General features: G+C 43.2%; 1 protein-coding gene across 1 annotated transcript in view; it reads right to left on the reverse strand.

The window, feature by feature from the left end:
• Positions 1–425: 425 nt before the first annotated feature.
• The window catches only part of LOC115331570 (zinc finger protein 525-like), a 28,112-nt gene continuing 13,767 nt past the window's right edge, over positions 426–14,770 (reverse strand). The window contains exon 2 of the mRNA XM_040221507.2: positions 426–1,680. Within this exon, the coding sequence (XP_040077441.1) occupies positions 512–1,516 (1,005 nt within the window). The 5' untranslated portion in view covers positions 1,517–1,680 and the 3' untranslated portion in view covers positions 426–511. The remainder of the gene's footprint in view (positions 1,681–14,770) is intronic.

Here is a 14,770-nt window from a genome sequence, read left to right on the forward strand (position 1 = left end):
TTAGATTTAGCAGGGAAAAGTTTCAGCTAAATTTGGTGGGGAAAATTTTCTGCTAGATTTAGCGGGCAAATTTTTCCGCTAAATATAGCGGGGAATATTTTCCGCTATATTTAGCGGAGAAATTTTTCCGCTAAATTTAGCGGGAAAAGTTTTCCGCAAGATTTGGTAAGGAAAATTTTCCGTTAGATTTAGCGGGGAAATTTTTCCGGGATTAAATTGGTCGTCGCTTGGATTAAAATGAGCGGGAAAACCTGTAGTAAAGCTATCTGAAAACTAATTGGGTATTTGAAATCACCATTGAGAAATACATCAATATCCTAAATTTCGGCACGATAAATAAAAAATTTAGAAAAAGTTAAAGACCCTCGTTTCCCGTTAAAGACTGTTTTCGATAATAGTGGATCAGACTAGCATTATGAGAGAAGGCTTTGGGGGCACTGCTTGCACTTAAATGACTTTTCACCTGTATGTGTTCGATTATGGTTTTGTAGAGAGGAATTTTGAGCAAAGGCTAAGGGGCACTGATTGCACTTAAATGGCTTTTCACCAGTGTGTGTTTATGATTTCTCAGAGCAGAATTTCGAGCAAAGGCTCGGGGGCACTGCTTGCACTTAAATGGCTTTTCACCAGTGTGCGTTCGATTATGGCTTTGAAGATCGGAATTTCGAGCAAAGGCTTGGGGGCACAGCTTGCACTCAAATGGCTTTTCACCTGTGTGTGTTCGATTATGTCTTTGCAGAGAAGAATTTAGAGCAAAGGCTTGAGGGCATTTCTTACTCTTGAATGGCTTTTCACCAGTGTGTGTTCGATTATGATATCTCAGAGAAGAAATTTGAGCAAAGGCTTTGGGGCACTGCTTGCACTTAAATGGCTTTTCACCTGTGTGTGCTCTGTTGTGGTAAGTCAGACTGCTACTATAAACAAAGGCTAAGGGGCACTGCTTGCACTTGAATGGCTTTTCACCAGTGTGTGTTCGATTATGATATCTCAGAGAGGAACTTTGAGCAAAGGCTTTGGGGCACTGATTGCACTTATGTGGCTTTTCACCTGTGTGCATACGATTGTGGTAGGTCAACCTGCTACTCTCAGCAAAGGCTTTGGAGCACCACTTGCACTTGAATGGCTTTTCACCGGTGTGCATTCGATTATGTCTTCGCAGAGAAGATTTTTTAGCAAAGGCTTTGGTGCACCTCATGCATCTAAATGGCTTTTCACCAGTGTGCAAATGATTATGTAAAGTCAGGAGGGAATTAGAAGCAAACTCTTTGGGACAAAGCTTGCATTTAAATGGCTTTTTACCTGTGTGTGTTCGATTGTGGTACATCAGACTTTTCCTCCAAGTGAAGGCTTTGGGGCATTGCATGCACTTAAATTGTTTTTCACCAGCATGTGTTCGATTATGACAGGTCAGAAGGGAATTATAAGCAAACTCTTGGGAGCAAAGCTTGCACTTAAACGGCTTTTCACTCTTGTGGTTCCGAGTGTTGCCGAGCACTTGGGACGAGCCATCAAACATGGGAGGAAGCTGGCACTTGGATTGTTCATCACCATGGGCAGCCAGATGGCTCAAAATTGCATGCTGATCTCTGGTGACATAGGTGCAGGAACAGCAACCAAACCAGATGTCCTCGGTGACTTTCAGGGGGCAGCTGGCTTCCCCTAACCATCTGGCTCCATCACCTACAAGAAAATACCATATGTATTGACACAAGGAAAGCCCAACCAAGATCCAGATGCAGCTGTCCTGTTTAATAATTTGCTCCAATTTAGAGTTCGATTCACAGAAGCACTCATTTGCAGCTGGCACCATTAAGGGGAGTCTCCAGTCTTTCAGGAGAACCGGCACAACGAGGCCCTTCATGTCGCTCACAAAAGTCCACTGTGCGTCCTCTTCGACCTCACACCGTTTCAAAGAACTTGAGATCACTGAAAGGGCCCAAAGAACCTCAAACTCGAAAGTGAAGCGTTGTCTGCTTACAGCAATGGGCGGCAGATGCAGGCACGGAAAAGAGTGATTGATCACGGAATGCAGGCGACACGACACTTCAGGTCGGGATGATTCGGAGGCGTGTGAAAAGCTCGAGTTGCAGGACAACTCCATCTTTGTTGCCACTGCACTGCTGCGGGTCATGCAGAAACTTTAAGTTTGGCTTCGGGAAGTTGTTTTTTTACTTAACAAATACTGACAACTTGTTTATCGGGGGCTTAATATTTTGCGATTTAGGTCAAAGCTGAAGTTTTGGAATAATTCGTGGGTTTTAATTTTTGGGAAGCGGTGGGATCTCAATCTAGATTCCAATGTGTTTACATATTACTGGAATTGTTCGCAGGACTTACTTTTCGCGAATTGTAGACGATTCGAGAAATTTGCGATAATTAGGTCCTCATGAAAATTAAGTCATTTACATTACTTAGTTCCGAACTTCTGAATCTGGAGGGTAATGTCCAGGCATCGGTTTTAAAGGGCCCATGAAACAAAATTTAGGCCAGGATAAATGAATTTAGATTGGGATTTTACTGATAGCATATCGTTTAGTGGACAAAAATAAAAAAGGTAGAAAGTCAAAAGCCTGACTTTTAGTACGAAAATCTGAAAATACTGAAGACTATTTCGTACCTCCTTCCCCTCGAAAGCTCTCTGCTTTTTCAATGTGAAACATCCACGGTACCTGAAGTGCGCCACCCGGCCCAAACGCACGTCACGCGACACTGGACCTCACTTATCCCCTTCACCTTTAAGCTAACACTGCAGTGGAAGCTGTGCGCTTGCCGGACCAATCAGCTGCCTCCCTTGCATCAGGTGACCTCGTTCTCAGGTGGGTATGCGCGAGGGCGCGTGATCAAGTGGCAAAAGTGTGGCTGGCCAAACGAGCACGTAGCTTCCACAGCACTGTCTGCTTCGGGGTGAATGGATTGCGGAAAGCAACTTTTGTTCCAAGTTCTAAGCGACAGCCTAGTCTTCTAGGAGGAGAATGGCGGTGGTCCAGGTACACAAACGAGAATCCCAGCAAGAAGGGTTTCCCTTTTTTCCGTCTTCTTGAACTGTTTGGTACAATACGCGATTTGTGAGTTAAGGAGAGAACTTAATGAGGAAAAAGTTGAAAAATTGTTTCAAGTAATTTCAGATTAAAAAAATATTTTTCACCTGCCAGAGCCCTTTTAAGGAGATAAATACAGGGCAGCAAAAGACACGTACAGGGCTAGATTTGGAGATGCAGATAAAATGTGCCCTATATGCAAAGAAGAGGGAAACATTTGAACTTGCAATTCTAAAATGTAAAAGCTTAGAGCTGCCATTCCCAAAGGGGCGACAGACATACCGGGTGCCCCGAGTTTCACTGCAGAAGGTGGAAGTGTGGATTACAGTAAAGTAGACGCAATAATTAGGAGGTTAGAGTACCGGTAGAAATTATCTGGGGAAAACTGAACGAAGAACTAAGTAGCACAGATGGGGGACAGGAGGAAGATTGAGACTCCCTCCCTCGTGTCTCTGGAGCAGGGTCTCAACCCTGTGCCCCAGTGGGTCTGGTGTTGGAGCGACGCCAACTAAAGATTGGCGACTCCCTCGATGGGGGAAAGAAAAGGGGGTGCGCGTTTCTTGTTTGTTTTGCCCAATTCCTTAAAAAACACAAGCAAAGGAAGAAAAATTTAAACAGCCTGGATAGGAAAAGGAAGTCGTAAATACATAAATAAAACTAATTTACAACAAACAAGGAAAATTTTTACATCTATATTTACGGCATGAAACAAATTTGTAGTTAGCGCCCGCGGGCACCCCCGGAAAAGTGGCCGCTATTTATCGCGTGACTGGCCGCTATTTATCGCGTGTGGCTTGGACTGCTTCGGAAGCTTCTTATGGTCTCTAAAAGTTACTTATTAATCTTCAGTTGAAGTACAGGAAAGAACAAATATTAATAATAACTTTTAGAGCCCAAAGGAAGAAAGAGCTCAAGCACCACGTGATAAACATGCGTGCCGGTCAGAAATAACGGTGGAGGCACGCCGGAGTGTTCCCTTCCGGTGGCTGCGGCAGCGGCGTGGAGACGCATTTAACCAGCGGCGCACAACACTCAGCGCGCGTCAGCGGTGTAGCGCGGCGGCGCACAGGTCTACCACGTGATCAGCGGCGGCTCCTGAGGGCGTCAGCTACAAATTTGTTTCACATCGGAAATATAGATCTACATTTTTTTTCTTAGCTGTAAATTTGTTTTCTGACATTCTTTTTCTATCTAGGCTGTTTAAAACAAGCATTTCTTTTTCCTTTGCATTTGTCCTTCAAAGGTCATCCCAGCAGTCACCCCCCGGCCTGGTGATATTTACAGAAATGCATTGACCAAAAGGGGCAGAATCACATATTTCTATGTTTTTAATTTCGGTGGCACAACCTAATGCCCGTTATAAAGGGAAGAGCTGTTAATACGCATCCTTCTATCCATCCAGATTTTTGACCAAACATGTAAACATGGTATTCTTATATAATTAAACAAAGGCAAAACTTTCTGGGCCTAAGAGTACTTCCAATCGGACTGCCCTTTGTGTATGTTTCAATGAGCAAGAGTCGGCAGCGCATCTCTATAGTTTTTCTTTAAGTAGAATAGGAAAAAGTATGTCAAAAGGATAGACTATGGATCAATGAGTACCAAAATCATACTAGGCCAAGTATAAGCACAGTTGCCCATTTGGCCTCTGCTGAAAGTTGTGTCCCTATGCAACAGCGCATTGGAAACCAGGTCCGTCACTACGTTATCTGTCTGCGTGTCGTGACCGTTCAAGCTGGTCAAATGCTAATACCAGCAACTCAGCGGGTATTCAGCGGGTTGGCTGTTTGCCCAGCAACCTTGTGCCCTGATCAGTTTTTAACCCTTTCATGGTCACTGACATACCCGCACGTTAGTGCGGGTGCGTCCCACATGGTTGCTGACGTACATTTTCGTTCGCGACCGCTCATTCGAAAATTCCTGCCTCTGCATGAACAGGCGCGCTCGCGGGGACGTGCTGCCATCTCATAGGGTTGTAGGGAACTACGACCGCATATCTCCCGTCGTGTTTGTTTTGGAGCGGCTTTCGAAACTGCGAAACTGGACGCTCTGTGCACGCGATAGCTTTCGAGATGACTGCGCGTGCCAGCTGCTCCAGAGGTAGCGGAGATTGGAGCGATGGCTCTTCGGATTAAGATTTTGAACCCTTCTCGGATTTTGAGTCGGACGACAGCTCGACATCCGACGAAAAACTGCAAACCAGCTCGGAATCGGAATCCAACACAGCCGTACCGTCTGCTGGACCGTTTCGGAAGCGGGCGTGTCAAAACGAAACCGACTGGAAAAAAGGTGAAGACTTCTCCCCATCTATATTTCCATTTGACACGTCTCATTCCAGACAGCCTGCAAGCACTCTACTCCAGCCAGATGCGAAAGAAGCAGATTATTTCAAACTCTACTTCGACGAGGGAGTTATGTCTTTGATTGCAGATGAGACAAATGACTACGCGCACCAGCTGATCGCACAGCCCGCCCTCGCACGGAAATCGCGACTGAAAGCATCAGCAGACGTTGGTCTCGCTGAGATCTACTGCTTTCTGGCAGCTGTTCTGCTGATGGGGCTCAGCCGAAAAAATGCTGCGAGGGATTACTGGACCATTGACCCAATGACTGAGACCCCCTTTCTTTCAAGGCTTTTCTTAGTAAATCGCTTCTGCCTTTTGCTGAGAGTGCTTCATTTCAGTGCCAGCACTGAAGCAGCAGATAGACTAAGAAAAATGAGGCCACTCATGGAGACACTTCAGGCAAAGTTTGCGAGTCTCCTGGTCCCGTACCAAGATCTCTGTATCGATGAGTCGATGATGCCCTGGAGAGGACGTCTGTCATTTCACCAGTACCTCCCTTCAAAAAGGCACCATTTTGGAGTGAAGATGTTTGTTCTGTGCGACGTGATGACCTGGCACATCTTGAGGTTCATCGTATATACTGGAGCTTCCACGACAATGACGATGATGAAGGAGGTGGGATTTTCGGGCTCAGTTGTCCTCGAGTTGCTCAACCACTATCTCGGAAAGGGGCAAAGGGGCATTCTCTTTTCGTAGACAACTGGTACACCAGTCCGGCGCTTTTCCAATATCTTCAAGGAAAGCAAACCAATGCTTGCGGAACAGTTCGACAGAACAGAAAGGGACTTCCCAAGTTCAAAAAAAAAAAAGATGAGAAGGGGGAGAAGTAGTCATTTCATGCCGATACACTTCTGGCACTGAAGTGGTGTGACAAAAGGGAAGTGCATATGTTGACCTCAATGCATGGAGCTCATCTTGAGGACACTGGCAAGGTGGACAGAAGAACAGGCACTCCGCAGAAAAAGCCAGCATGCGTACTCGAGTACAACCAGAAGATGGGACTTGTGGACAAAGTAGACATGGAGCTGAGCTTCACTGAAAGCATCAGGAAGACGCTGAAGTGGTACAAGAAGTTTTTTTTTTCACCTTCTGGACATGTCTTTGTTGAATGCATTCCTTCTTCACCGTGAAAAGAGTGCCTCCAAGATCACGTTCGCCGAGTTCAGAAGAAGAGTCGTATACCAGCTCGCTGAGGAGCATCATATTGAGAGGCGGAAGAGTGGAAGGCCCAGCGGAGACAACCCAACGAGGCTGACAGCCCGACACTTCCTCGAGAGGGTGCCACAAACATCGGCGAAAGACAGCCGCACTTAACGAAGATGCCACGTGTGTGCCAACAGAGCTCGCAGACCGAAGCAAAGAAAGGACACAAGGTTCATGAGCGCCACCTGTGACAAGGGCCTGTGTGTGGAACCCTGCTTCAAGGACTACCACACTTTGAAGAAATACTAGAAAGTTGACAATTCGAAATTTTTAGTCATTTTTGTTTTGTTCTACCTCGAGTGAGCGTGCCGCAGATCTTTTGAAGTGTGTGTTACTATTTATTTTAAGTCTTACATTTTTTTTATGCTACAATAAACTTGTGAATTCTCTTTGCTATCATACCGAGTAAAAAAATCCGACCACGGGGGTGCGCCCTTGGAAAAAAAATGTGACCATGAAAGGGTTAAGGAGGTTTCTTATTCATACTCCCGCTTCCAACTGTCTTTTCGCTCAATTTTTAGCCCTTCCGGCAGGCGATTTCTGATTGCTATGTTATGTTTTTGCAGCCGTAGTTTCTAAGTGCTCTTCGGCGATCGCGCATGAAGATATTTGACTCCCTGCTCGCTCAAGTGCATTGTGGTGCCGAAGGTGGCATTCACTGGAGGCCATAGCTTAGTCCGTTCTTGCTCAGTGCGAGATTTTGATTAGCTTTCACAACGCTTCCACAACATGCATTGCACACCACTAAGATTGTAGTTCTTCTCAGAAAAAAAAGTGGGGGCTCGTTTTGACGCCTGCGTTCGACGTGGCAAACTCTTTTCGGCCAGGAACTTTGATTGTGTAATAATATTTGCTACAAATGTTTGATATCTGCAATGATAAGCAGTAAACCAGCAGCAGCATCTTACCTGACTGATTGAAACTGCTCTTTAAACTAGGCCAGTCACCCTTTTTGTGGTAATGCACTACAAACTGCTTAACATGATGGGCATGCAGTTGATTACAAGGGTTGCCATCAGCTCGAGCCGGTAGTTCGGTCTCGCCGTAGACCCCCTCGAGACAAAACTTTGAGACAGGATATCTACTAGTAGTGTGGCTGTGTATTTAATATACACAACCACAATCCTTGTCCCTGTGGACAACTTGTGCTAGTATGGATCATTACTTTACTACATGACATCTAACAAAGCCAAATATTCAAAAACTTTTAGTTTCACACATAAACTTGAATATTTGTCAAAAGCTACTCAACTCTAAAACTTGTATAAATACTTTGAAGGCGTTAGTTAAACATATTTGAGACAACATTCCATAGTATATAAATATAGAGATTTAGATATGTATGTGCATGTGTCTGTGTGTATATATATATATGGGCAGTTTCATTTAGATTCAAGCAACCAAGTGCAGTCAAATTTTTTATTCTGGCTCAAATTTTTATATTTCGTGGCGCATGTTCCAAGAAGAACAATCCTTTTTTTATTTTAATGTACTGACATGTTTAGTTTCTGAGAAAAAAAATCTCAAATAAACGGGAAAGAATGATGAGGTTTTGACGATTGTTGTGTGTGGCGTATTTGAATAACCCTCAATCTCAAAGTATTCAAAAGAAAGTGTCTATGTTCTTTCAGTGTGATATATATGCAACTAGGTAAAACGACATTATAACCACTATATATTATTCGTCGATCCAATCTTTGTAAAAATCCCCAAACATGCCTCCGCAAAAGACTGACCAAAACTGCGGATTTTTTTTTGTGTCGATTATGTTCAGTATTGCTTTTAAAATAATACCACGCATAAAACCTTTCTTTGCCTTCCAAATTAAGCAAAGTTTGTGCCTTCATCATGTACGAGTACTGAGAAATAAATTATGAAACAGAGAAGGTTTTTACTTTTTGTTCAATTTCAGCACGCTGTATAAAAAACAAAACATTTTCAACTTTTTTCTTTTTTTCGCGTCGCATTCTCTTCACACCCTTCTTTTACCCAGAATACATTTCGTTAGAGGTATATGCACTAGTTTTGAGTTTTAAGCCTCTAACTATGCTAAAAAATGATTGTTCTGTTGCCAATATGAATTTCGCATTAAAAATATAAAATTTTGCATTTAAAAATTTAGGTTTCCAATAGGAAGTGTATTTTACTCTAATGTTTTACAATATTACACTTTGATGTTTCTAACGCAGTATAGATTATGTAGCGCATAGGGTTTAGGCTTGAAGCCTCTCCAATAAAGCCACCGGCGGAAATTCTCTAAAAACCCGGTTTCGGCAGTTGCGAAATTTATAGTGTTTAGATGTTTGGAATTGCAAACTTATTATATGCCTCACGACATCAATGTCTTTTATATGATTATCTATTAAACGTCCCTTAGATTATTATAATAGAGAATAAAATATACAGCTGTGGTAACTCGGAGAAAAAGGCAGAAGACGAGATCTCGCGGAAGGACCGCGCGGAGAGTTTGTGACAGAACACTGAGCGCGATTGACTGGACTGAGCCGCGATGAAGCAAGCCCTAGGTTAGCCAGTGGCATACTTCTCTCATCATGTAAATAAACCCACAATTGCTACAACAGCTAAAACCCATAAACCCACCATCAGCATTTGCTCTTTTTTTAGGATATTTAGAGGCTTAAAACTCAAAACTAGTGCATATACCTCTAACAGAATGTATGCTGGTTAAAAGAAGGGTGTAAAAAAAACGCAACGCAAAAAAAAATTAAAAATATAAATTTTTTTTTTATATATACAGCTGATGAAACTGAACGAAATGTGAAAACATCTGTTTCATAACTTACTTCTCAGTACTCGTACATTATAAAGACACAAACTTTGCTTAATTTGGAAGGCAATGAAAGGTTCTACGTGTGGTATTATTTCAAAAACAAAACTAAACATAGTCGATTCAAAAAATAAATCCGTAATTTAGGTCACAGTTGTTCACAGAGGCATGTTTGGGGATTTTTACAAACATTGTAGCGACGAATAATAAATAGTAGTTATAATGTCAATTTACCTACTTGCATATATATCACACTGAAAAAATATAGACGCCCTCTTTTGAATATTTTGAGATTGAGAGTGATTCAAAAACACCACACATGGCAATCAGTAAAACCTCGTTGTTCTTTCCCGCTTCTTTGAGATTTTGTTTCTCAGAAACTAAACATGTGAGGAAATTAAAATAAAAAAGGATTGTTCTTCTTGGAACATGTGGCACAAAATATAAGAATTTGAAGCAAAATGAAAAATGAATGCACCATGTTGCCTAAAACCAAATGACACCGCCCATATATATATATATGTATTTATAACAAACTTGAGAATGGAAGATATCAATCTCAAGAGAAAAACAAAAACTACTATAAAGAACATTTCTTACAAACTAACTTTTACCCCAAACAAGAACGGAATCCAAGAAAAAAGACAACCAATAGTTATCTTTAAACACCAAACTGCAAATATGCACACTGTCAATGGCCTTGGAAGACCCAAAAGTGGTGGATAGGGGGGTTTGGACCAGCTCCATTCTCCGGGCTTCCTTGGCTTCTTAGATCAAAAATCAAAACATGCCATCTCATAAAAGACTTCATCTTTAGTTAGGAGAGCCGTGGACTAGTTCCTGGCTCGGAGTTTCTCCTAGTTTACCATCTTGAACCAACACAACAACTGATGGCAATTGGAAGGCCCACAACAAGATCAGGGGGAGTGAGCCAGTTTCCTTCCCTGGGCTTCCTTTAACCAATCACGACAAACAGCCATCAACAGAGAAGACCACAAACGACAGGTGAGGAGGACCTAAGACCAGTTCCAGGTTCTGGGCTTCTCACCAAAAATAATGAGAGTATCTATAACGAAACTGGAACAAAAAATCATCTACTCTCAAATCAACAGTGTTCAGGAATGACAACCAAGACAGACAGTGAAAAAGAAGAGAGGTTCATCTCTCATTACAGCACCTCAAGACCGATCACCAACAACTAACAACGTACAAAAAGAACAGTTGCTGATAAAAACAACTAAATATTTAGTGTCGGTTTCAAGACACAACCTCATAACTTCCAATCTCAAAACAAAACAAAAAAAATAATCTTGCATTGTAAAAAATAATCCTTAAAAAAATGAAAAACAATGAAGAAATAAAATTATCTCTGCTCCCTCCCCCTCCCCCCCCAAAAAAGAAAACAACATAAAATTAAGGAGAAAGACAAATCAATAAAATGAAAACATACATGAGAATACCAAGATACACAGATATACATAATGAATCTTAAAAAGAAAATCATCACAAGAGAATAAGATTTTTAAATTGTTTCCAAATCATTTTCTTATATATTCCAGTACGAAAGTTTTAAACAAGGACAAGACAACTTCCTCGTCGTCAAGAACACCGAAGACAAGAGGCAGGACCAAGCGGAACAACAATTAATAACCCAACACCAAGGAAAAAACAAAACGAAACAAAAATAATCATATATGCCCGCAAGATTCTCCAAGTTCGTTCCAATGCCAAGGTTCAGCTGCCTCCCTGTTTTTCTTTTTAATTGGCTCTAAGAACTGAAGAAATGTTTGGCAAATTACGGCCCTCACCTTTTTATATTACTATAGTGGATTAAACCTGTTATACCGTCAGGAGGTGCAGGTAGAGAGAAACAGTTCATTTCCCTTTTTTTAACTCTCACTTAGAAACTGAGGATATCTACAAAACTGCAGAATGCATTGATAAAAACTGACACCTCGTAATTCAGGAACACTTCCTTCACTAAAAACCGTCGTAACCCTGAAATCGAGAAGATGTGCTGGAATTACCCTTGCGTGCTTGCGCCCGCCAAAGAGCAAACAGTGCATGTTTTTCGACGAGTGGCAATATCATGATTGCAATGGCAGCCTACCACGGCAAATTCAAGGATGATATTCACGTGGAGACGTCTCAGATGCAGACTTGAAAAGGCTGCTCAAGATTCTAGAACACTGATAATAAGACAAGGAAACAAGATTTGTGTCCAGCCTCCTGCCGATCACGCAAAACTCCCGGAACATACTATGCCGACACATGTCGCCGTGCATGACAATGTGCACAAATAATAAAATTGAGAGGCACCTGTGGTGTCCGAGGACATTACAAGCGCGGGAGCGGTGTTCGTGCAAAAATTTGTGAGCACGGCACTTTGAGTTGACTCGGCAGGTCTTCAAACTCGCAACAACTGGTGACGAGTGTTCAGCCACGCGGGCCTCGTCGAAGGATCGCCCGCCGCAATAGTTGCTGGTGACGCCGCGACACCATGGCGACCCTCGGTCAAACTGAACCGTTCAACAAGCAGGCACGGACTGGCGAACCTACATTGAGCAACTCAACCAGTCTTTCGTCGCCAACGACGTCAAACCAGAAAGGCAAGTAGCAGCGTTACTAAGCTTCATTGGCACGAAGACGTACACCCTGTTAAAGAGTTTAGTGGCTTCGGACATCCCAGCTGGTAAGTCATACATCAAGCTGGTATCAGTATTGCGAGAGCACCTGTTGCCGAAGACTCGTCATCGCGGAACGCTTCCGTTTGCCCAAAAGAAACCAAAACGAGAATGAAAGTATCTTCAAGTTTGTAGCCAAATGAAGAAGCTGGTGCAGACAAGTGAATTTGGTGGCAGCTTGAACGAAGGTATCATCAGGGACTCCATTCAAAAGCGGCCGTTGTCGGAAGCTGGCATGACGTTTAAGAAGGCGCTCGAAATCGCAGTGGCCAATGGAAGCCGCCTCAGCAAACACACATGTTTTACATGGCCAGAGTGCGGACGCCAAAGTGCTCAAGCTGAAGCGGGACAAGCCCGAATGCAAGCACTGCGAACTTAGGAGTCAGAGAGCAACTAACTGCAGGCGGAAAGGCTTAGATTGTCGCAAGTGCGGAAAACGCGGACACCCTGATCAAGCAGTCCGGGCCAGCAGCTTCTCAGTACCGCGGAGCACCTACATGATGCCGGAGAAATCAAGGGAAAGAGTAAAGACGCTATACGTCCACACGAAAGACGAGGTCGAGATCTTCGAGCTTCGTGGGACACGTTTAAGGCCGCTGGAACTAACAGTGAAAGTGAACACGATTCCCCTGACGATGGAAATAGACACCAGGGGGGCTGTGTCTTTACTCCCACTATACCTGTACAAGAAAAGGTTCCCTAACCTGGTCAAGGGAAGAAGTGGATAAAAGGTTAAAAAGCGCGAACAAACGAGGACCATAAAGAAACACGGACGACAGGACAGGCGCTTCACTCTCAACTGGTTTTTATTAACACCATTGTCACCTATATATACACATTGCCCAAACCACATCGGATTCAATCGCGACAATCAGAGCCAACCTTCCAGAAACACCATCTCACTCTGGAGCAAAAACAAAGACGGAGCGCTGACGCAATTGTTTCCTTTCTTTTTTATGTAGAATGCCTCTATAATCTCTCTTTCCGTTTTTTCCTTTGCCTTTCTTAAAAACTTTGTGCCAGTCAGGTCAGGTTTACATCCACATCGCCCACAATGGTCAGCGAGATGGCCCCCCGCATTGTTGCGCACACACAAATTATGTTCACGTGCTCTATCATTGAAGCAGCGCCCAGTCAGCCCAATGTAGACTCTGCCACAACTAAACGGAATCTCGTACACCACATTGGCGACGCACGCAGTATATTGCACCGCGTGTTTCTTGGAGCACGGTGCCTTTTTCTGCCTTGTCAACATCGGACATGTCCTGGCAAGTTTACACGGTGCAGAAAAAACCACGTTAATGTCGTATCTACCCGCTACCTTTTTTAGATTATGAGATAGGGTATGCATGTACGGAATGACTTGCACTCGTTTCTTTTCTTAACGTGCCTCGCTGCCTTTTTTACTTCTTTTTAGCTTTTGAAGAAGGCTCTCACAACAACTAGAGATTAGATTAGGGGGGTACCCCGCGTCTGTTAACCTTTTTGATTGTCGTTCAAAACTGATTTCCATCTGGTGGTTGCAACTTTTTTCCAGAGCCGCACTTAGACATGTCAAGGCTATACCCCTCTTTACCAATTTAGAGTGAGCACTTTCAAACAACACCAGGCTTTTCTTAGTGCGCGGACAATACTGCCAACAGACATGTTCTTCAGAAAAAAGGATCAAAATGTCTAAAAACTGAATGCAGTTATTCACAGGCAATTCCCAGGTAAAATTAAGTCCGCCTGACACCTCCCTAAACAGTCCGACAATCTTCTCAACCGTTTTTTCCAAACCCGAGTCTGTATCCAAAATTAAAAAATAGTCATCTACGTATCTATACGTCTTTAAAACATGAAAATCTGCAAGTCTATCTGAAATTTGCCGGTCCAGTGATGCCAAAAAAATGTTACACAAAACAAGGGGCAACTGTCGACCCAAGGCACACACCAGACTTTTGTACAAAATATCTCTCGTCAAAACTGACGGCAGTCGACTGAAGATAAAAGACTAGCAGCTCTAAAAAATGATCGCTGCTAACGCCCGCGGAACTTTCAAATCTAATTTCTCCAGACTCGTTGATCTTATCCCGAACAGCCTTGAGAAGTCCATCGTGAGGAACGGAATAATATAAGTCCTCAACATCCACAGATATTGCTGTGACAGCATTCTGAAAACCTTCTCTAAGTTCATTGACTATTTCTAGCGAGCTTTGCACCAAAAAAGGGTCTTTTAGCGCAAGAGTGTCCAAATGGCGCTGTAAGAACCGACTGATCTGAACCTGCCAAGTGTTCTTTTCTGACACAATGGCTCGGAAAGGACACTCAGCCTTGTGTGTTTTTCCCGCGAAAAAAATTTCCAAAATTCCACTTTCTGCTTTGTCTACGGCTTTCCTTAACATGTCGAGGTTCAGACCCTTTAGCAACTCAACAGCCGCTGATTTTTGAGACTTTTGTCGAAACTTAACTTCTTTGAAGTTCTTATCTATTGCTCTCAATGCTTTTTCCTGGAATTGGCCCTTCGACATTACAACAAATCCCCCTTCCTTATCGGCCTGCACAAGCGAGAGTTCGTTGAGCTTGAAAAAATCTACAACCTTCTTGAAAGGTGGTTTTGCCTTAGGGCGTCGACTCACGGATTCTTTCAGGCAGTCCACACCGTCACCAATAGCACGCTCCCTGTTCTGTTCCCCAGCGCTGTTCGCTACTCTTCGTACCATGGCCAGCAGT

This window comes from Ixodes scapularis, unplaced genomic scaffold, assembly GCF_016920785.2.
Source record: "Ixodes scapularis isolate PalLabHiFi unplaced genomic scaffold, ASM1692078v2 PGA_scaffold6__148_contigs__length_123643588, whole genome shotgun sequence".
Lineage (NCBI taxonomy): Eukaryota > Metazoa > Arthropoda > Arachnida > Ixodida > Ixodidae > Ixodes > Ixodes scapularis.